The sequence below is a fragment of the Neolamprologus brichardi genome, chromosome 5 (assembly GCF_056152115.1).
Source record: "Neolamprologus brichardi isolate AB-2024 chromosome 5, ASM5615211v1, whole genome shotgun sequence".
NCBI lineage: Eukaryota > Metazoa > Chordata > Actinopteri > Cichliformes > Cichlidae > Neolamprologus > Neolamprologus brichardi.
In genome coordinates, this window is record NC_142108.1 from 1,968,854 (window position 1) to 1,992,410 (window position 23,557).

The 23,557-nt window shown below is 41.8% G+C and overlaps 1 protein-coding gene across 4 annotated transcripts in view; it reads left to right on the forward strand.

The window, feature by feature from the left end:
• iqsec1b (IQ motif and Sec7 domain ArfGEF 1b) overlaps positions 1 to 19,096 on the forward strand; it is a 247,316-nt gene extending 228,220 nt beyond the window's left edge. For all 4 annotated transcript variants that reach the window (XM_087840477.1, XM_087840479.1, XM_087840478.1 and 1 more), the window contains 13 exons: positions 488 to 767; positions 2,903 to 4,164; positions 4,683 to 4,844; positions 5,715 to 5,837; positions 7,224 to 7,390; positions 7,871 to 8,010; positions 8,571 to 8,600; positions 8,763 to 8,888; positions 8,982 to 9,081; positions 9,945 to 10,106; positions 10,221 to 10,397; positions 11,471 to 11,520; positions 13,573 to 19,096. In XM_087840477.1, the coding sequence (XP_087696603.1) occupies positions 488 to 767; positions 2,903 to 4,164; positions 4,683 to 4,844; positions 5,715 to 5,837; positions 7,224 to 7,390; positions 7,871 to 8,010; positions 8,571 to 8,600; positions 8,763 to 8,888; positions 8,982 to 9,081; positions 9,945 to 10,106; positions 10,221 to 10,397; positions 11,471 to 11,520; positions 13,573 to 14,127 (3,334 nt within the window). In that variant the 3' untranslated portion in view covers positions 14,128 to 19,096. The remainder of the gene's footprint in view (positions 1 to 487; positions 768 to 2,902; positions 4,165 to 4,682; positions 4,845 to 5,714; positions 5,838 to 7,223; positions 7,391 to 7,870; positions 8,011 to 8,570; positions 8,601 to 8,762; positions 8,889 to 8,981; positions 9,082 to 9,944; positions 10,107 to 10,220; positions 10,398 to 11,470; positions 11,521 to 13,572) is intronic.
• Positions 19,097 to 23,557: the final 4,461 nt, after the last annotated feature.

Here is a 23,557-nt window from a genome sequence, read left to right on the forward strand (position 1 = left end):
CATTGCCAGTTTATCCAAACTGATGTTTGAACAAAGGTCTGTATTGATCTCAATATTCAAGGCACTACTTCACATGCTTTAATCAGTTCTGACATGGTGCCCCTTTGTTTATAGTAAGAGATTGGGTTTCTGATAATGTTGTGTTCATTTCAGCATCGGTGGAGTTAAAGTGTGTCTTTAACAGTCAGCTTTTATTCACAGTCATTTCATTTGTTTTAATTAAGACATAGCGCCTCGCTCGTACGGCTGCTTGGGATCGCCTGAGGTTTTTCCTGCTCTGTAAAGAGAATGTGTAAAGACGACAGGCTGCACACTGACTGCTGCTATAAATTCACTCGCTCGCATTTATACCCTGCCAGCAGTATCAAAGTTCACTTTTTCCATCTGTCACGTGCTCTGTGCTGACACACACAAGGGAGTGTGTGCACTCAGGAAAATGACTAAGCAGACTGACTTGGCGTGCTCTCTGTGTGTTTGTGTGCCGCAGTGTGGAAGGTGATGCTCCAGGAACTGAAGTGGGAGCTTCTGTGGACCCTAGTGGTGGCTACAGTTGTGTCCCAGTGACCCACAGCGGCGGGCTCGGCCCCGACCACCTGGACAGCCAGCTCTACGGGCACATCTTGCTGCCAGGCCACCCACGGCCCAGACGGCCCAAGCTTCAGCACTCTCAGTCCATCCTCCGCAAGCAAGCAGAAGAGGAGGCAATCAAGCGCTCCCGCTCGCTGTCAGAGAGCTATGAGCTCTCATCTGACCTACAGGACAAGCAGGTGAGACGGGAAAGGGCCACACTAACTTACATTTGTTAAAACGTAGAGTAATGAGTAGCTTGAACACAGAGGCATTATGAGCAGCTGTGTAGTAGATCCTAGTTTTTTGTGGCACATCAAAGGAGAATTATTAGCCAAAACTGCAGTTCCTTGCCATGGTTTTTCCATTTTTCACTTTCTGACTGATTTATTCTGAAAGTATGAAAACAAAACTTCTGTCAACATAAAAAAAATTGCAACCTGTTGTATTGTATTCTTATAATGTTTTCATTAGTTTGCTGCCCACCATTATCTATTAGCTTTACACCCCATGATATCTGATGTGGTGCATCAAGTCCTTCTAGTTTGGAAGTCCAGTTAGTTGGTAATGTGTATTTAGGGCCGTGCAGACTGTTACAGGCTTTCAACACATAAAAAATTCATAATCAGAGTCATTTCTTTTTCCAGCAGTAGTAGGCATGGATGGTTTGCTTGGTCTTCAGCCAAGTACTAAGGGTCCACATGACAGTGAATCCCTCCATTTTTCCCAGAGGACACCAATAACTTAATTAGCAGCAAAATTAGGCATCAACACAGTCAAAGGGTCCTGTTCAGTTACTTAAATAGGAGCAAGTTGAGCCTATATTGAGATTTGCTACCATCTTCAAGTACTCATTAGAGGAACTGAAGTTTTTGGCATTTTAAAATCGACTTCATTGTTCAGCCTCAGAGGTTGTGGCTTGACCACAACATGGAGAGGACTATGGGTAGTGGAAACCATACAGCGTATTATCTGTAAGCAAGCCCAAAGAAAAAGCAGGCAACTAGGCATTAAAGTGTGTTGCTGAGTAGAATTTGAGACTCTTGTAAAAGGAGATGACAAGAAAATATGTGCATGGCCTTTAGAAGAACTACACAAAAGATCATCTAGTGACTTTGGTGACCCCAGTAGAGAGCATCACTCCCTCCTTAGCTCTGTTTGTGTGCCAACCAAACAGACTCACAGCATAGTTTGTTTATAGAGTATCTAGAGTCTGTTTGCATTTATTTATTACTTCTATAGTTTCACATAGCTGAAGCCCAGGAAAGCACTAAGAAATTAGAATGAACCAGAGAGACCAGAGTTACTAAGCACACTGTCAAATGTAGCTAAATGTTATTTATCACATGACATGTAAACTGTCACTGTTTCAAAATAATAGTGTTTCAATAAGAAATAGCATCTGTATGACATCTATATTAATAATACATTATCGATAGGAAATTATATTAACGCTTAATCCTTTTGTCACTGCTTAACCTCTTGCATTGAAACTTCCTGTCATGTTCCATTTGTGGCAAGTATAAACCCACTCGCCTGCTTGGCCGTCCCATACAGAAGTGGAATAGATTTAGTGTCATTTTTTACCCCTATGAGTCCATAGGTGGAAACCAGGTCAGTGTAAGCGGTACAGGAATGAGAGGGGGGCAATGCAATTCAGCCCTGATATTATTCTAATTATAACCATATAGTTTGAGACTTTTCAGTATAGTCAAGACAGGATACTGTTTCTCTCAAGCACTGCAATGATTCAGTAGGATTTGTTCTTTTCATTTTCAGAGAAAAAAGCAGTTTCTGGTTATCTTACATTTATGTTAATGAACTAAAGTGGTCATATAGTTAGGAAATGTACTCTTTCTCATAAAACAAGCCACCTGTACCTATTGTGCTTACAGGCTGTGGCGTACAGACACACATTTTGTTGTGTTTTGGACAGAAAGATTAGAATCCTATTTTTTTCAGAGCTTTCAGCTGTTACTCCCAAGGCTTCATTCAGTGAACAAAGCTTGTTTAGTTATTGGTGTTACCATCTCTTAAAAATAATGTGGTCAAGTCTCTTTAATTAGACTGTGTGATCATAGATGAACCATCTTTATCATAACGATGTTTTTTGTGTGTCAGACAAATATCTTTTGCCAGAGAGCTCAGGAATTTAGCTTTCTGGGTTTTCTTATTTTTGTTTAGTTTTTTGTTTTTTGCTTCAGTTGTACCATTGTAGGATGCTTTTGCAAGTCTCAAGTCTCGTAAGAACACGTCTAAAGGGACTATTGAGGAATGTGTTCCCATGTTTCCAATACGTTTTCATTTCTCTCAAATTTCCCTCCTTTCCCTACAGGTGGAGATGCTAGAGCGCAAATATGGTGGGCGTTTCATAACCCGGCATGCTGCCCGCACCATACAGACAGCTTTCCGCCAATACCAGATGAACAAAAACTTTGAGCGTCTTAGAAGCTCTATGTCTGAAAACCGTATGTCCAGACGGATCGTCCTATCCAATATGAGAATGCAGTTTTCCTTTGAAGGACCTGAAAAAGTCCATAGCTCCTACTTCGAGGGAAAGCAGGTCTCTCTAACAGATGATGGCACTAAAATTGGCGCACTGAGGCAGTCAGACCATGGCGGGGAGATGGGTGTGCAGGCCAAGACCCCCACCACACAGAGCGACTTCACAGATGCCATCACAGAACTAGAAGATGCCTTTTCAAGGCAGGTGAAATCTCTAGCCGAGTCCATAGATGATGCTCTGAACTGCCGCAGCCTACATGGTGAAGACAGTCAGTCAGAGCCAGGGAGAGGCCTCCAGGATATGGACAGAGAGGTCACCTGTCAGGTGAAACCCTCCCACAGCGCCTCAGAACACCGTAAACTCGATGAGATGACGGCGTCTTACAGCGATGTCACCCTGTACATCGACGAAGAGGAGTTATCACCACCCCTGCCTCTTTCTCAGTCTGTAGACCGGCCCTCAAGCACAGAATCAGACTTGCGCCAGCGTTCGCTCAACTCCTCACAAGATTATTGGTCTCTTGCTCATAAGGATGAAAAAGGGGACACCGATACCAGCTGCCGCAGTACACCTTCCTTGGAATGCCAAGAGCAACGTCTACGGGTAGATCACCTACCCTTATTGACCATAGAGCCTCCCAGTGATAGCTCAGTGGAGCTGAGTGATCGTTCTGACCGCAGCTCTTTAAAGAGACAGAATGCCTACGAACGAAGCATCAGCAACCAGCAGAGTAGCCCTAAACAAGTCAGCCACAGCCTGCCACCTCGAGGGCCGTCCAGAGAAGAAGACACTTCCCGACATCGATCGCGACAGCTGGAGGCCCATCTGGCGATCAATGGTACAGCAAACCGGCAGAGCAAGTCAGAGTCGGATTTCTCAGATGGCGACAATGACAGCATCAACAGCACATCGAACTCCAACGATACCATCAATTGTAGTTCTGAATCCTCGTCCAGGGACAGCCTGCGCGAACAGACGCTCAGCAAGCAGACGTACCACAAAGAAACTCGCAACAGCTGGGACTCACCTGCATTCAGCAATGACATCATTCGCAAGAGGCATTACCGCATTGGCCTAAATCTCTTCAACAAGTACGTCCACACGATAAAACATCACCTAACACATGATACATTCACACACTTTGGCTTGTTCAAATTAGATGCCGTTCATTTCACATGACTTACAAAATGGGATTTTTTTGTTTGTTTTTTTGTCTTAGAAACTTGAAATGAACCTCACATTAAAATGCAATGAAGTTGTTTGGAACAAGAACTGTCTCTGCCTGTTCTGCGTAAAGTGCAAACAAGCTTCAAACTCCTTCTGCTCCAGTTCGTTTGAGCCCAGCTGATTCTGTTTAATCATTGCTGATTGTGGATTTGGTTTCTTTCTGAGCCCGCTATAAAATGCCTTTTAATCATTTGTGATCAACACCGTAGAGAGTTGTAGCTCTCTCCTGGCTTCTCTACGTCCTGTCCTTCATGCGACACACATTTGGCTGGGGTTAGGAGCGCAACGGGATAATCACAGATTTGGAATGTGTCCTCACCCACTCTCATTTTGCCTCTCTCTTTTTTTGGTCTCTCTTTTCTACTCTTTCCTGTGTCTCTAGGAAACCAGAAAAAGGCATTCAGTATCTGATAGAGCGAAACTTTGTTCCAGACACTCCGGTGGGTGTGGCCCACTTCCTGCTCCAGAGGAAAGGCTTGAGTAGGCAGATGATTGGCGAGTTCCTGGGTAATCGGCAGAAACAGTTCAACCGGGATGTCCTCGAGTGAGTCTGCAGCAGATCATGCCGGTGTACTCTTTTGGAATATTTGTATTTGAGGATGAATCATTTCAGGCTTTTGATTTAAGTTCACAGTGCACAGAATGTTCGTTTATTTGCCTCCTGGGAACATAAATATAAATCATCATTTAGTTGCAAATAAGGCAGTTTGTAATTTACCCTCATTCACACTGTCTAAGGACTATATAATGACTCAAGTTACATGCAGGAAATAAGCAGAAATGGAATCCACTCAGGAAATTGCCATGATGCTCAGATAAACATACAGATCCTCTTTATAGTTCCCAGGTTTTTTGATATGAGAGAGCAGTCGTATAGATTGTCTACTCTCCACTCCTTTGTATCATTCAAATAGTGCCTCGTGCTTTAGATTGCACAGACTTATCTTAGACCCACTTGAAATACACCAGCTCTGTCAGAGCCTATTGAGATTCATTGGAGGATAAGGCCAGAAAAGGTCCGCTGGTGTCAGTTTGACAGGCATAACTAAAGGGCTCCTTGAGAAAATGTCTATAAATCCAGACATGCAAGGTATCACTGCTCCGGAGTGCTGAGTCACAATCCTCTTTTCAGCAAAGGAAGAACTGAACATTTCCTTTACTTAAGTAAGTGTCAAGTGAGCACAAAAACTCTTGCTCTCTTTCATGTCCTGCATATAATCTGAAAAATCAACAGCAGATCAGCTTACTCACTGACAACAACCAAGTTTGTAGTCATCGTTAATCTTAAACTGTTCTTCACCTACGTGGCCAAAAAAAACCCCAACAACTTCTAAAATATTCTCAGTTGAACTGGCAGGTGCTTGTTACACTCCCAAACTTCCTGCTCACTGTGAACTCGTGTGTTTTTCACCAGCTGCGTAGTGGATGAAATGGACTTCTCAGCTATGGAGCTGGATGAAGCGCTCAGGAAATTCCAGGCACACATCAGAGTCCAAGGGGAAGCACAGAAGGTCGAGCGACTGATAGAGGCCTTCAGGTAAGGCATGCTTTTAAAAGTTGTATGCAAAAACATGGCTTTAGTTCCTAAACCAATGTAGGTAGCTTAAATCTAAACCACTTCATGTGCCTTTCTGTAGAAAGGAGGTGTAAAATGATGTTTTTGCAAATAGGGTCATATATCAATTTAGACTAACTGATTATGTGACAGGTTGGTCATTATGGGGTTCATTGCCGTGTCTAGTATTTACCACCAACATAGCGTGTATGATTAATGGATAGGACAAACCAGCTTTGCTCCATTTAAACAACACCATTATCCTCTAAAACAAAGGTGACACCAAAAAGTCTAAATGTAACGGTCGCGAGCAGAAAGCAATAGAGCGGTGCAAAGCCATTTCAAATCCAGACTTTTGTTCGACCAAGGCATTGTAGAAAATGATTTAGAGAAAATTAGTTCAAAGAGTGAAGGAATACCTCCCTCAGGGCTGCTGATAGATGTTGTTTGTGCCTCATTTACTTTTACAAAACTTCCAGCAGAAAAGGTGCCCTCGTGTGCATGGAGAATTCGCTTTGTTCAGCAGTGAGCAAGGACATTTCGGCCTCAGTAAACAGCACAGTTACGGGGGAGATAGTGATGACGGATCATCTGGTGCTCACCTGCAGCCATATCCAGATATGAGTACAAGCTCCCTTTGTGGTGGTTCAGAAATTGCCCGTGTAATACCTGGAGCCTGTATTGACAGAAATAAGTAATTGAAATATTACTTATTTCTTTGACTGCAGAACAGATAGCAGAGAGCTCAATATTAATATCAGGTGAAGCATTGATACCTATGCCCCGAACTAATCGCTTACAGGGAAGCTAACACCTTTACTTTGCCAGTAAGTTGTCTTACTGATGCCTTCTTATCAACTAGCTCCCATGTTCAAGCAAAGCATTGCATTGCATCCAGAATGCATCTAACATAAGTCAAAGTGAAATTGATGTAATATTAGTTGTGTTATTTCAGTAGCATTAAGGTCATTTATAAAAACTGGCTCAGGTCCAAGTCTTTGCGTCGTCTAAATGAGCTAATTAGCACTAGCGTGCTAATTTTAGCATATTGTCACCTACTGTATGTTAGTCAGTACTGATGCATTTAATGTAATGCTTATATTTAGATGTAGACTATGTAAGGACATCATAGTAAATTCTTATAATACATACAATAGCTCTGTTAATATATTAGTTTATCTAGCTAAAGTTAGCAATGGCTATACTTTGATAGCACAGTTGTGCTATTAAAGTAAATAGTTTTGCTTTTGTCTGTTAGGGGTAAATTCAGGTGGATTAATGACCCAAAAATATTAATTTACACACATATTGTTTTTATCAGAACGGTTATTTTTGCATTCAGTTTCTGCTCTTACATATTCTTCCCAGCCAGCGTTACTGCATCTGCAACCCCGGTGTGGTGCGACAATTCAGGAACCCCGACACCATCTTCATCCTTGCCTTTGCAATCATCCTCCTCAACACTGACATGTACAGCCCCAACGTCAAGCCTGAGAGGAAGATGAAGCTGGAGGACTTTGTTAAGAACCTTAGAGGTACTTTGTTCTCCCTCACTGCACCACATCCGACTTTCTGTCACAAAACCAGTATTCCCCTGACGCATTACTGTTTCTCTGAGGATAAATATTCATCTTAAAATTGAGTTTTGTGCATGCACATTGCCTCGATTAATGGCCATGTCAATAAGGTATTTTTTTTTTTTGGAAGTCATGGCCAAGAAAGCTTTCCTGTCAAAGCAAAGTACTTTTTAGTTGTCCCCAACAGATTTTGAGGGTATTAGGAAATGGCTTTATGGCATGACTGAATAATTTTTCTGCCTATTGAAGTGTCTGTAATTAAAGTACAGTATTGAATGGAGGAGAAAATACTTTGAAGGACGTTTCTGTATGTATTTTGAGATACATAAGCAATGCAGCAAGTAAGTATATTTAGAGGTTTGGCTTGCATAAATCTGCAATTTAATCATTAATCCCTCTTTTTTTCTCTATTTCTCTTTTCCTCTTATCCCCCGGCAGGAGTCGATGATGGGGAGGACATCCCCCGAGAGATGCTCGTAGGGATATACGAACGGATTCGCAAGCGGGAGCTCAAGACTAATGAAGACCACGTCTCCCAGGTTCAGAAAGTGGAAAAGCTAATCGTTGGAAAAAAGCCAGTAAGTTGGAGTTTGACCTTGGACAGCTACATGTGAAGTGTGACTCCTTTTCTTTTAAAAAACCTCCACTCAAGAGCTGAATCCAAGCAGGAGCATTAACACTAAATTACCCAGTAACTGAGCTGCTATAGTGTGCTGGTTAATTCATGGCCAACTTTCTTCACCGTGTGACTCTTCAGGGCTACTATACCATTGTGCATTACTGCAGTATGTTGTTTGCCCTGAGTACCAACCACAAGAAAAGCCTGAGCTAACAAGCTGTGTAAAAATAAACAGCCTCGCTCATAATGATCTTGAAGCCGTTTATTTGAAAACTACTCCTTCTGTGAGTCGATACCTGAGAGATGATCCTTATGATGTCACGACCATTATGGGGGACGGAGTCGGAAAAGAGGAAAGTGAAGGATTCTTGCAGCGTGGTTCTGTCATCCGTAAAACTATTTTGGTTTTTAATTTGGTCATAAACATTGCTTGAAACTTCTTATCATTCTTGTTGCATACATTTTCACATGTGTCCCTCAAGCTCTGAAATGTGTTTTGTTTGATTTCTTACTCCTTAGATCGGCTCTTTACATCATGGTCTTGGCTGTGTAAGTATTTCCTTTCAATTATTTTCATATTAGCACTGAGTGGGATTTTTCTGTTATTCCTCAAGGCTGTATGAGGCATAAAGTTTGAAGCAGCATGTTTGAAAGCTCTCTGTGAAGCACCAAGAGACAGAATAAGAAATTATGCTGTATTGTATTGTGCAGGTACTATCTCTACCCCACCGGAGACTGGTCTGTTACTGCAGACTTTTTGAAGTGCCCGACCCCAACAAACCTCAAAAGTTGGGCCTGCACCAAAGGGAGATCTTCCTTTTCAATGACTTGCTAGTGGTACGGCAGATGTTACTTTCAGTAAAAAGAGAACAAACTGTGTTTTAGAGTGAAAGAGTCTTAAAAAGAGCGCGTGCTTTGCTTTTTTCACAGGTTACAAAAATCTTCCAGAAGAAAAAGAATTCTGTGACGTACAGCTTTCGACAGTCCTTCTCTCTTTATGGCATGCAAGTCCTCCTCTTTGAGAATCAGTGTAAGTAGTATTTGCATGAAGCACTCACTGTGTTATAGTTGTGTGTCCACTGAGAGTCCCCAGACCCCTTAGTTCTAGGAACTAATGTTAGGGAACCACAAGTTTCTTCAGCCCTGTTTTTGGTCTGATCTCATAACGCAAATTGATTAGCGGACATTTTAAGAAACTATTACTTTTAAACTGCATCTTTTTAAATTTTTATTACGAATGTTAAAGCTGACTTTCTCATTGTAGGCTGTTGTGTCAAATTTCCTTTCATTTGATTTGTTATTTATTTATATAGCACCAACAAAAGTCATGCTTGAAAATCTGGTTTGATGCCTTTCTATGCAAAAAATTCCTAAACAGTTCAGGACTTCCTACGTAGCTCGATGACTTTTCAAAGCTAAGCGGGCACAAAAAATAACTGTTTGCAGTTGCAGGTTCTTATAAATGGCCAATGGGCACTAGTGGGAAAATACAAGAATACAAATTAACAAAGTCAAAGATCCCAAATGTTCCATCAACAGAACCTCCTAAACAAGGACTGTTTGAAGGTTAAACTCTCGCACTTAAACTTAAGTCAGAACATGGTTCCTTTAACAGAAATCCCAATGGGAAAGTCTATTGGAAAGTTCCTTTTTGATGGATAACAGCCAACCTCAGAGCTTGCCATCATGGAAACTTTGAACTTTGAATTATATCTATAATTCAAAGTCACATACTCCACATACACATACTTTAACATCCTAAATCTGTTGTCTCTGATGGTAGTTCTGATATCCTGCAGCTGGTTCCTATTATGTCCTACTGGTAACATCAGTGCTAACTCTCATAGACTTCAATAGTATAATGTCTGAAATGTCATTTTCATCGTTCTTTAGACTATCCCAATGGCGTTCGCCTGACTTCAGCCATTCCTGGAGCTGATATCAAAGTCCTCATCAACTTCAACGCACCCAATCCTCAGGACCGCAAAAAGTTCACTGATGATTTGCGAGAATCTATTGCAGAAGTCCAAGAGATGGAGAAGTACCGGATAGAATGTGAGTAAATAGTTCCCATTGTTTTATAGACGATATCAGCAGCTGTCTCGCATCAGTAGAAAATATGTGGAAGCCAAGAGTATATGGCACATATGTATTTTCTCCTTTGCACAGCTGAGCTAGAAAAACAGAAGGGCGTGGTGAGGCCTAGCATGTCCCAGAGCTCCGGGTTAAAGAAGGATGCAGGAAACGGAAACCTGAGCCGAGCAAGCCTCGACGACAGCTATGCCATCGGTGAAGGTCTGAAGAGAAGCGCCCTCAGCAGCTCCCTACGCGATCTCTCAGATGCAGGTAAAGTCAGAGGTTGCCATAGTAACATGCTGTCTCATCCCTCATCTAGGCTGAGTAGATTGTGTACCTGTGCTATAGATGCTGGCATGACACTGTTTACTCCTTCTGGATGTTAATCGATTTAGAAACTTGGAATACGGCATGGCGGCCATCCTGCCGGTACAGAGTGTCTGAGCCGGTGAAGCAAGGAGATAGAGATGGGTGTGTTTGCTAATGGGCCTACGTACAATTTACCAGAGGCTATCAACTAATAATCCTGCATCGCGAGGGGGAGGAGGCAGTGCTATGTAGGTCACTGTGATCAATTTGAGAGTCTTAGCAGTAAGAGGAATTAATGTTACCATTCAGGCGGGGTGTAGACAGCCGGCTCTGCACAGGCACACTCAATGACCTCAAAGTGAGGAAGCAACCTCGAAGACTGAAGTGAGCTGTCGTTTTTTATCAGTGTGTCTTTTTGGTAAATGAGGGGACAGCCTTTAAATGCCTGATTAATGTCTGGATTTCGGAAGTCTAGATGTTCTCGAGGAACTTTCTCTATCTTTAAAGGGGAGCTCTACACATCTACAAGTACCAGTTATGAGGAGAGCCACAGTTTTGTGGGTGTCATAGTTCCTTTGCGAATTTTAGACCATCAGCCTGAGTCAGTAACATTCATTGACATTCCTTAGTGACATTGAGTTTAAAACACTGAATATTGCTTATAATTGCATATTCTAGCCCCTGATTTCACCCAGTCTTTAGTAGAACTGTCCCTTGGGAGTCTTTCATCTTAATGGACATGAGCATCATTTTCTTGCAGTCAGATCAGTTGTTTTGCTGATGGGAAGGTTTCCTGCCAGCAGTGACTCAAGTTGACTGCACAGATTTATCTCTGACCTTGTTTCGGAGCAGTGTCTTGTTCCTTTCCCATTTCCTTTAGTTCTTATTCGCCTCCCTCCGCCACGCTAGTCTGCCACCAGCTAGCCGCGTACCGCTTTAGCGTGTTAGCATCCTGCCGTCGCAGACAAGAAATATGTGCACCTCCATATTTTAACCAGGCATGTCTTATCTGTCATGTTACATGTTCTGGGCAGGCAAGCGTGGGAGACGCAGCAGTGCAGGATCACTAGACAGCAATATGGAAGTAAGTTTGGATCGACTGATGCTGAGCTGTCCTCCGACTTTACGTCGCTCACTGTGATCACAAGTTTCTGTTTCATTGTTTCTTTGTAGTGTTTTTCTCTCTTTTTTTTGAGTGTCTGTGTTTTAGTCGTGAGCATATTGGCTGCTGTGCATGTTTTGAGTAGAACGGGAATGATGTTGCATCTAGCATGTTAACCCTTCACGTACACAGCATGGCACGACTAATAAAGTCCTGACAGCTCCGTTGATGATCGGCTCTTACGTTTGAGTTATCTTGGCTTTTGTAGTGGGAACAGTTTTTAGCCATTGCCCGAATGTTGTCCTTTTTTTGATCACTCAGGATGATCCTGACAGCTCTACTGCATGCTGACACAGTTTGACGTTTCTGTTACAGACCTCTGACATCAACAAGAAAGTCCTGTCCTTTCCTTTTTCACTGTTGCACTTATCCAACATAGAGGATGATATGTTGTACCTACTCAGAACTCTGAACTTCCTCCAGTTTGTGCTCCAGTCCAGTGTTCTGCCTTTGTATTACAGGATAATATGGAAGTCTTTGTTTGTATTGATAACTTATGTTAGCAGATTCAGATGAGTAATTCAAAAATAAAAAAATGATACTGTAAATTATAAAGTAATGAGAACATGACCTGATCTGTTTTATATATGGCTGACAGAGTTAACTTTAATGATTTGAGACTAGCATACATTTTTAGTTTACTTCAATGCTAGCTTGAATCTAACTATTACTACACAAGTCCCATGAAGAGATACCGCAACTTACTATTTCTCCATCTCTGAAAAACTTCAGACTAGATTCAGAATCACTGGGACTGAAGCATGATCGCTACGTTACTATTTTTTTAAATGTATTTTATGTTGTAGAACAGAACACAGAAATATTAAAGGCTTTAAAACACATTTACTTTGAGTTTACTCCATCCCTTCTCCCCCAAGCTGTGCTGGGGGTTTCTTCCTGTTAAAAGGGAGTTTTTCCTTCCCATTGTCACCAAGGGCTTCCACATAGGGGGTCATCTGATTATTGGAGTTTTCTCTTTACCCTACATTATATCGTACTTTGAGGTGACCGTTGTTGTGATTTGACGCCGTATAAATAGATTGATTTAAATTCCTTCAGCACTATAAACCAACATCACAAGTCAGTTAGTTCCAGCTCATTTGTTTAACTTTTAAAAACAGTTCACAACTACCCTTCCTTGTCATTTAAATAAAATGCACTACCTTCAAAGCACGCTGACACCATCGCAAATCATTCTGAATATTATGCAACTCTGTTAATTTAGCAGTACTCATGTATAAAAACACACGTGTAGATCATAATTAAATAGGCTGAATTTTTGGATTTTGAAGATCATCTATTATTAGTTCATTGTGCACTTTATGCATGGCTTTATTGATTTTGGTTAGACTGTGTTGTATTTATCTTGTGTTATATTTATCGTTTATTGTGTGTTTTGTGCTATGAAAATGTAAAGAAAATGTACAAATTACTTCTTCGCCAGGCTTGGGGGAAATTTCTGTTAGTTAAAGACAGTAAATCTAAAAGTATGAGCTGCATGCAAATGGCAAAATGCCTTATTCAGGTCTGCAGGGTCAGATTGTTTTTACATGTATTTAGAGAGCTCAGAAACCAGAGGTAGGAGTGATGAAAACTCACAAAAGCATCTGCTGTCAGAGCTGAAGACGTACAAGCTGTGTGTGTACTCATGACAGCGCAGACACTGCGGGCTCTGACAGGCTCGGCAAGCTGAGCCTCCAGACCATTTCGGGAGAGTGGAGCGTGAGATGTTAGCATGGATAGACAAACAAAGGCAGTGAACTGGAAAAGGAAATGGAGATGCTTTTCCACAAGGCAGCACAAGCAATCATGGGAGATTTGAGATCAGCTGTAGCTGGTCATGTGGTCGGTGGCGCTGTGAAAAGAACTGAGCGAGGCTGCGCACGCTGCAGAGCATACGAAAGTGCAGGTGTGCGTTTGTCTGCTGCGGCTCTCGTGATTGTCTGTGTGATCTGACAGCCTTCTCTCTTGCAGGGGTCCATCATTAGCAGTCCTCACATGCGGCGGAGAGCCCCCTCCAGCCGAGACTGCCCATCCCGTCACAGCGCCCAGTCCCTGCCCAACTCTTCCTCGTTGCTCGGATCGTTGTTCGGCACCAGGCGCGTGAAGTCGCCCAGCCCCACCCCTCAGCCCCAGCTGCACCCTACTCTCATCTCCCACACCCCGCACCCAGCCAACCTGCACCACACAGCCCGCGTGGAGACGGAAGGACCGGTGCCCATGCACCCGCACCACGCCCAGTTCTGCCACATGACCCAGAACCCACCCCCTTATCACCACCATCACCACTACCACCCGCCGGCCCACTTGCAGCACCCACCGCACCAGTACCACCCTCCCCCGTCTCACAGCCAGCAGCAGCCGTACCCGGCTCATCCTCACGGGCCCCATGGGCACGGGAGCCACCCACCGCACTCCTCCACCCACCCCACTCACGGCCCTCCCCACCACCACGGCGCGCCGCCACCATCCTCCCAGGGACCCAGCAGCACCAAGCCCAAGCACAGCGGCATCAGCACAGTGGTGTGAGGGGCAGGGCGTCCTCTCTGGACCCTGCAGCTGAACCTTTTCCTCCCGGGCTGACATGATGGTGGCACTGTGCATCGCCGGTCTGGGGCTACGAAGCCAGACGAGATCCCGTTGTGCCTCCTTCAGATTTTCTTCCTTTCTTTTAGAGCCGCTTCTGTCATTTTGTTTCAGGACATAAGACACGTCTACCCGCTTCAGGAGCAGCAGACAAGAGCATGCACAAAGACCACAACTACTGTTTGTTTCTCAGTAAACTACCGGAACTCGCTTACTAGTATTTTACACAAGAAGTACATGTTAATCTTCACACAGTAACTTTAAACGTTGTCAAGACGGTTTGGCTGAACAGACACGAAGACGACAGCTCAGCCGTGGCTGTGCAAGTATTTAATGTAGCAGTAGCTCACAGTGCACTGTGATATCTCTGTTAGCAGTGATAAATGTGCCAATTATTAAAGCATTTACTAATTTAGTCACACAGATTGCTTTATGTATATTGTGCATAGTATTTTGTAAAATAATAATATCAAATGTTATTATTATAGTTATTACTACAGAACAAACAGCATCGATGAAAACTCTCAGTATTATACTTGCACATAGATGGCGTAGTTTCACTGTTAAGAAACCAATCGAAGCTTTTCTTAGTTAGGCAGTCGGACGCGAGAGTACTGCTGTGAATGGTTGCCTTTGAGCTAGAAGTTAGATTGTTGAGGGCTGCTGCACTCCAGCCCGCCTACAGTCTCATCCACTGCACGTGTCTCCGGGCCGGAGCTCTCTCTCTCTCCTGCTCTGGAAAGCAAAGGAAGCCAGCGGCGCTCGCTGCTTGCCTGCCCTCCTTTTATTTTTTTAACTATTTTTTTAGAATCCAATGAACAATACGAATATATAAAGGCTGTCCTGCAGCCTGGTGGGACTCTGCAAGTCTGTCCTGCAGGGGGAGGAGGAGGATGCTGGATGTTTTTCATGTGGAAACTTAAAGGAGAAACTGTGCAGCAGGGAAACACGTCCCACTGTGGAAGCTCTCAGCTGGCTGAGCGTGCCCTCTTCGGTTTCCCCGTGCGTCTGCTGGGACGGCGAGCGTGCCGTAACTGACTGTTTTGTTTTGTCTTGAGGTTTTTTCCCTGGGATGGACGCCACAGAGCAAAAATCAATAATTATCATTCTGTGATGGTGACAGCGCCCTTGTGCTTGACTCGTTACAGAGAGCGGTTTTATATCAATCATCTTTCTGACATATTATGGGATGGCTGGTTGTACCTCCCGGTCATCCCGTGCACAGTATCTGTGGTGTGTGTGTGGAGCGGAGGCAGGGGGGGCTGCTGTCCTGGAGCATATTTTCTGTTTCTGAAAGCGGCAGATGCAGCGCTCATTCGACATCAGCTGATATCAATGGCAGGAGTTAGTCTGTATCTGCTTAAAGACTGTGAGATGCATTTTTTTAAACTAGTGCAATATGTATTTACTGTTTTTTGTTGTTGTTGTTTGTTTTTGTCGAAGAACAAGTTCAATCTGTTGGTCGTTCTGTTAGTTTCGCCCTTTACTTTCTCCCTCCGGCGTCCTCTGGCATTTCTTTCTCAGTGTTTCAGTGAAGTGCAAGTATCCACATGGATTTGGAGGAACTGGACCTTTCACACTGATGCAGAGTGTCACAGAAAAGAACTGCATGTAACCTTATATCTTGAGGCTATTTTCAAACTGTGTACTCCCAAACTATATCAGTGTTACAGTTGACAGTTGTTTAAAAAAAAAAAAGGTAGAATAGTTTTGACTTCTTCAAATACAGCTAACCGAAGTCAGCGATGTGTTCATGTCACTCCAGACGATAAGTAACCAAATCTGTATTTTAACCCGATCCACATGCAGTACAGTAGTTAAACTGGATCGTTAGTGTTCAACTGTAGTTAAAGCAGGACCTGATCAAAGCTGTAACGGGGAAAGCTCTGTGTATTCTGTCATTTGAAAATCAGAGTGATAATCGATTATTTAAAAAGGAAACTTTTATCTTCACATTTTCTCTCTGTCCGTCAGCGGCGCACACGTTACCGTTTTCACGTGGTGTCCAGTAGATCAGTATTCTTAAATATATATGCCCTCAATTAAAGCCACACTTTATACTTGCTTCATAATGTTTGATTGATTAATACGCTTAGAAATGCTCTTTGTATTCATTATAAGACAACTTTTGGGTTGCCAAGTTCTGGAAAGTGTCTTGTGGCCTAATGTTTACCCAGTTATACAGGAAATTACACATTTTTATGATATACTATAAATTTTTAAGGTTTCTCTCTAACAGTCTAGTAGTTTACACATTCACCCAACAAGCCAAACGTCCCCTCTTCAATCCAGAGAAGAGACACAGATCCCTTGGTGTTTGTGTAAGGACGGGCATCAAACGTGAGGCGCTAACTGCTTTGGCAAAGAGCAGCCAAAAGTAGCTTTTTTCCCCAGGAATCTGTAGTCTGCAGCTGACTGATTATTATAAATGGTATTTGTTACACTGTTTTTTTAGCTCTCTGCTTTTATTGCAGTAGCTTTGCATGCTTTTCACTGTTCAGAATAATCCATGTTTACATACTCAGTTTAGCGCTGTCTGAAACAAGCAGTTACAGCTCTGTTCTCCTTCTTTTTAAGCCATTTAGTTTCTGATTGGCTGCACAATGTTATCAGTATATAGATTTTCAAATGTAATTTTTTCAAAGCTGTCCCACAGGCTAAAGGTACTCTGTTGAGTTTCCAAACATTAGTAGGTTTAATAAGCAATTTTATATGATCCCACTCTGGTTTGGAAAGCATATATAAACAAGTAAAACCTCCCACGTGTGCAAGCAGAATTTAGAGTTTGTGCAAAGTCCAAAGGGCAGTTTCAAGTGATATTCGTTGATATACAAAGCAGGTTCCACACTTGGCACAGTTTCCCCTCTACATGTGCTAACTCTCACATAAAACAGTATAACCTGCCTCTTATTGAGGTGATACTCTAAGCAAATAAGATACAAAAACTATAAGAACTCCATCAATATTTCCTGGAAATGTTCAGTGAGGATATAGATTTGCCAAGACCTTACAACCTGGCAACCCAAAGCTTGTGCTTCTTAAAGTTTTATTACTGATTTTGTAAAGCATTTAGTAATGTTTAAAAAAAACCAATTAGATTCTTTATCTTTTTTTTATTTTAGAAAAAGTAAAATTTTATTTAAAGGTACGTATTTAAAATCCACGCTATTAGAATAAAAAAACTTCTGAAATGAACTGAAGCCATCAAATAATGTGGGGAAAAAAACAAATACTATGACTTTATCGACGTCATCTCTGTATTAACCCCAAAAAGCCTGAACCAAGAAATAACTGCCAGAAAATTCAAATGTTTTGAGAGTGTTTATTCAACCGTACTTTTCATTTTTTACAAAAAAGAAGTGAAATATCAATTTGCATATACGAGTTATAATTTATTGCTACAACTGGCATTTTTATGCAATTTATTGCTTAAATTTTTATTGTGCAGTTTATTCCGGTTTTTCAGGAAAAAATAAATCACACTGATAATGTAAAGGTCTAAAAAGCTCATGTATCAATTATGATATACTTGGCATTACAGGGTTAAGTTAAAATAAGGTCCAGCCGTACTTTCACGCAATGCACATTTGTTCCACAAGATGGTGCTGAAATAAATGTAACTTTATAACTTGTAAATCAGGTCAATCATTACGAAAACATTCCTATTTGCAATGGTAGCCTGCAAAAGGCAACACAATAAAAAACATAAAAAATGAAAAGAACGACACCTCCGTAAACATTTCAACTCACCACTGCCTCCTGGTGGTGAAACAATTTGCAATATGTCCTTACAAAAAGTACCTTTAAAATAGATTGTGTTGTGTCCGTGCACTGTAGGCTCCTGTAACGTTCACACCTTATAGTTGGCTGCAGTTTCTGTGCTACAGAATCAGGAAAGTGCCAATATTGCGTTGTTGAAATCAGTTTAACATGAAATCTACTGGGGGCTGTATTTAAAACCCAACGCTGTACCCGACCAATCACAAAGTTTGTCTTCAGACCAGGATTTGAACACCAACAGGCTATTAGAGAGTAATGGTACAGGCAGATACCAAAAAAGGACCCGAGTTACTTTTCTTACCCTACAACCTTCCAGTTCCTTCAGAGCACTGATCTATTGTGAAACCTGTCCAGATTCCATGTGAGGTGCTTTGCTGCATGCCATTGATGCCTACTGTTTCTTTCTTCTGCTCTCCTTCTTTGGTTTCGTTTGTTTTTGTTTTTTCAACCGTTGCTCTGTCAAGCGGCGTGCTTGACTACAACTTAACCTTCCAGCATAGCTACGACTTCCCTGACTTGTGCTTGTTTACATCTAGACGAGTTTTGGCCTGCTAGTGTGTTTTTTTGTTTGTGCATCATTCTCCTCCGGCATGCATTTCACCCATATTTCCACTGTAGAGTATAAAGACCTGGCAGCGTACTGCTGAGTGTAAATATGGAATCTAATGTGACTTGAAGTAAAAGTAAAGAGGGCTGGACATGGAGGAAATATTTTAATGGCAAGTTGGTAATAAAGAATGAGTTACATATGTAAATAGTCTGTAAATTATTGTTATTAATTATTCTTATTATTACTATTCAGTGTCTACAGTTACATTGAAGGTGCATTCCTGCTCCCTTGTGATCTTTACATAATCAAACTGCTTCTCTCTGCCTCCGACAGGACTGAATTATCATAGGATCTAGAGATGAACAGCCAATTGTTACACGGTTAACACCGTTTCTGTCGTCTTTCCTGAGATGCTTCTGTTTTCTCACACTCACAGCCAGACTTCTGAAGTCAAAGGGAAGAGAGGAGTGCTCTTATTTTATTATGCATTCTGTTTCTAAGTAGAAAAATACCCATTGATGTAAAACTAGTACTGTGACAATGTTGAGAACGCAAAATAAAATGATATACAGTCAAATCGGAGCAGTTGTCTGCCTGTTTGCATCCTGCTTGGTATTTCTTGGTGTCAGATGAATGACTGGGAAGATCAAGGAGCTACACTTTTGTAGGCTGAATTCAGATCCCTAAATGAGTGAATGCGTGAAAGCAGATGGAGAGGAGGAAGTAAATATGGCTGTGCTGTAGGCTCCTCTGTACCCTGACCTGAAGGCTGCATTCCTGCTTTGCTGTACAGCTTTATTGTCCTTTTTTTGTAATGCAAAAGTGTCTGCATTCCAGATCTGAACTGGCATAGTCTTCCAGATCAGTATCACCTGCAAACATTTCCCAGGTCAGGTCAGTCTTGCAGTCTTGCAGGTTACTGTTTTGACTGCAGGTCTTTCACTGCAGATCTGTGGTGTATACATTAGAACCAGAGTCAGGCAGATATGATCTAATAGCCTCAGCTGTGCAGATAGATGTGCCTTATGAGCTCTCTGTATATTTGCTTTACCACTCCCTTTAATGTCCGTACTCATTCTGTAATGAAATATGAATTCTCACCTGTTACTGTGTCTTAAGCTGGTTTGAACAACCGACAAAGAGCAGACGCTGGCAGGCTTAGATGTTTATTGAAGTGCAGCAAGATGGATACTGGTAAGAGTGAGAGTTTTCAAGTGTCTTACTCAGAACTCAGGAGGTATACTTGGTTAGCTAGTTGCTGAGAGGGGATGGGTGGAGAGCTGGCAAGCAGGTGGAGAGGAGGTTAGTCCTTTGAGGGTGACTGCGCTGGCATGCCAGAGCTGAGAAAAGTGGCTAATGGTGCTCACAGTCTTCAGGAATGTGTGACTTGCAGGCAGCATGTTTCTCTTGTTCACAGAGAAAGAGCGTTACACAGGCACAGGAGATTACAGACAACCACAGCCAGGACAATCACCACCCATCAACAAAATTATTAATTAATTACACCATTAGGAACAGGCGTGGGAAGAACTGTCCAGACAGGAAAACCTGAGACTTAATACCAGTCCAACAACTCCACCTCAGACTGAGAGCAAAAGGTTACCAAAAAAGGAGGAAAATATAAGAAACTAAAGCGCATCCAGACAAAACATGTCAAAGTGGCCACTTTGGACTCTATCAGGTGCCAACAATTGAAAATAAATACACCAGGCTTTTCTACTTCAAAGGGTTCTGTGCCGGGAATTGAGCAGGTTTTTCCTAACCTCAAACGTGGTGTGGTGGCTGAGGATCTGGGAACTCTATATGAGTCCAAAACATCTTAGGACAGCATCTCTGTGACCAGACTTCCTCAAGACTTCTTCCTTGGCACCTTTAGAGAACCAGCCTTGTTTTAGAGTTTTAGAACCAAACACTGTCATGGAAGCTGCAGTGACTCCAATGGGAAAGGAAATCTTAGCACAGTGGATCAGCAATCACCCGTGAATTTCTTCTGATTGCCACTGATCTTTGGGGTGCAAATTTAAGACCAGCACGTGGTGCTTTTCTGTAGCAGTGTGGTCTTTAAAGCGTTTAAAGATTTCTATTTTAGCCACTGCATCAGTGGAAAAGATGTACCAGAGCTCCAGAACCTCTGGCTGCTTTCATTCTTCTTAAAGGTGTCAGTATTACATTTCTGAGAGAAGTCATAGAATATTCTCAAGAGTGCTTTAAAGGCTTCTCTACCCAATGATGGTCCCACAGCTGTAGAAACTAGGGCTGTTTTTTAATATGTATATGTGATATATTCAGTCTTTATAGCCTGTTCTTCTTAAAAGTTGCCTAGTGTCCCTTATGTAGATTTTACTGAATTAAAATAGACTGCATAGTTGTGGAACCAGACTTTTTTTTTGGCTTTTGTATACTCAGCCTACAGCCAGTGTGACAGTACACAGTCTACTCTAGCAGGATAAAGTGCTTTGAAATATCTAGCACTGCCAGTGTTTACACTTTGGGGATCAACGTCTTGCTCAAGAGCAGGGTGGGCGGGGGTTAGAACTATTAACCCTGTTAGTTAACCACTGGCTCCTGAAACAGAGTGTGCAAGGACAGGACTATCTACAGTAACTGAGACTAGATTAGCTCAGAATTGGTCTTCTTAGAGTGTTTCCATTATTAGATTTAGTGCACACTGTGCATGTATTCATGCATTTATCTTGTATTGGTCATGAACTTTCATGCAAACCTGAAACTCCACATCCTCACTTTGACCTGACAACATCATCTAGATTTTATTTTCAGCTTTAAATTCAGCAGCACAGAAAACATTGTACAAGTACTCCAACAGGGCGAGTACTACCTTGTGACGAATAAAATGACCTTTATGTGTGAATTTAGTGGAACTCCCCCTTTAAAGTCCCTACATTTCATGAAACAATAGTGAGGATATGATATCCACTGTCCTCGGCTGCAGCTATACTGTCCTGCCCATGACTGATACATATGTGTTTCTATTTTCCTCCCCTTCACGTAGCTCCAACAATACAGAGGTCACCAGGGACGCTGAGATATTTCTATCAACCTTAACAAAATTCTCAGGAAGTCGAAGCCTCTGATGAAGGTCACAACTGCAGTACTCTTGTTCTTTTTTTCAGTCTCGCACAGCCAGCATGCCTTGGCTACTTGCCTAACTGTGGCAGGTGGTCTGAGTGACAGTTTGCCCTGTTTGTCTGTCTGGCCCTTGAGGCTGGATCTAAAAATAGATTCCAGCAATGAGGGCCACATCCGTAGTGTCAGCAGGACAACGTCATCATGCGGCCGGGAGGGACCAAGTACAGGGCTTCATTTCCTCTGCCAGCAAAGAACAGCATGTATTAGACAAGTACACATTCAATGATACAGAAGCAAACCAGCTCCAGGGTTTTATTTCTGTCAGTAGGGTGTGTGCATATTTTTCTTTTATTTCTTTTATTTATACAGCTTTTAAATATCTTAGTTGGTGGTGAAAATTATTCTACACACACGTGGATAAAGAAAAGAAAAAAGTTATTGTCCATCATTTAGGTCCAGTTTCCAGCACAAGTCAGAAGCAGAGCCCTCTCTACTCTAGGGCTGAGTGGTTTCTTTGCATAATACGTCATCTAGTGGAGTCCTGCAGGTATTGCTATGATATGTTCAAGTACCGTCGGAAATTTCGAAAAACCAATGGCGTAGTATTCATGGCGTACACGAAATTTAATTTCTTTAAAGGTCTTGTGCTTTCCAACTTTAAATTCGAGGGCTTATAGTCAGCGAGACGGAGGATCATGGAGTCACGTATGGGTTTGTTTTTGTTTTTTCCTGGGATTGCTCTACTTGAAAGCCACAAATACGAATCGCATATTTTTAGTAATAAAACATGAGTGAACATATGCATTATATACAGATAACATGGTAAATAAAATAAAATAAAATTCAACAAACACTTTTTAAAAGTCACCGCGGTCTTCTGTAAAGAACACGTGAAAAATAAAAATCAAAGTTGGTAAGAGAGTTATTTTTTACAAAGATATTGATTTCGATTTTTTTTTGTAAAGATAAACAAAACGAAACATAATTTTTTACAGGGGCGATTCTAGGATCAGAGCTTTGGGGGTGCTGAGCACCCAGAGAGCTGCCCAGCCAGGCAAGATAAACCTGTCTCTGTCAGTCCCTGCATCCTTAAATGTTGTCCCGAGTTCTCTCTGACTGTCACTTTGGTGCATTTAAACCCCTGTTCCTCCCTGTCCTCATCGTCTGTTGTCTTCATCTCCATTATCAGTCATCATAATTTTACCATCTCTGTGCAAGTTTGCAAATTTCTTTATTAAATCATAAGATTCTTAAATTCATCAAGTCTCTCTGTCCCTGGGTCCTCGTCACAAAACATGACATCACTGTTTTGTACATCTTAACACAATTTAATCCCACATTTGTGAAAGAAAAGCAAAACACGTTTTTTGAAAAGTCTGTAACAAAACCATCAAATCTGATCAAGGTTATTTAAATGCTGCTAAAGAACAATGGATAGAATAAAAAAAGTACATATGCTAACCTTAATTACTGGGGAGAATAATGAGTGATGCTCATAGTGAGTAAGAAGTAAACTGACTGCATTTTTTGGACAGAGATTCACTTTTAATGTGTATGTATAATATAATACAGAAACAAAACACTCCCAAAACAGAATAAATTATTACAAATAAATTATTACAAAATATTAAAAAAAGAATATAAAAATGGAGGCAACTTTGCCTTTGGTAGAATGTATACCATGCATGAAAAAATCTTTACTGCATATACTAATTTTGTGTTGTAAGATTTATGACTTTCATGCTTTCATAGTGGTCCTTGGGAGAGCTTGACATTTTATCAGGTGGTCCACACTGTAAAACGTTTGAGAAACACTGATAAGTGTATGTGTGCTTTTGGAAAACATTTAAAGCTGCTGTACAGAATCTTTGAAACAAGCTTAAAACATTTTTAGAATATAAACAGAGCACTCTGCTTCTCTTTACAACTCCTCACTCCACCAGGGCCGTTTGGCAC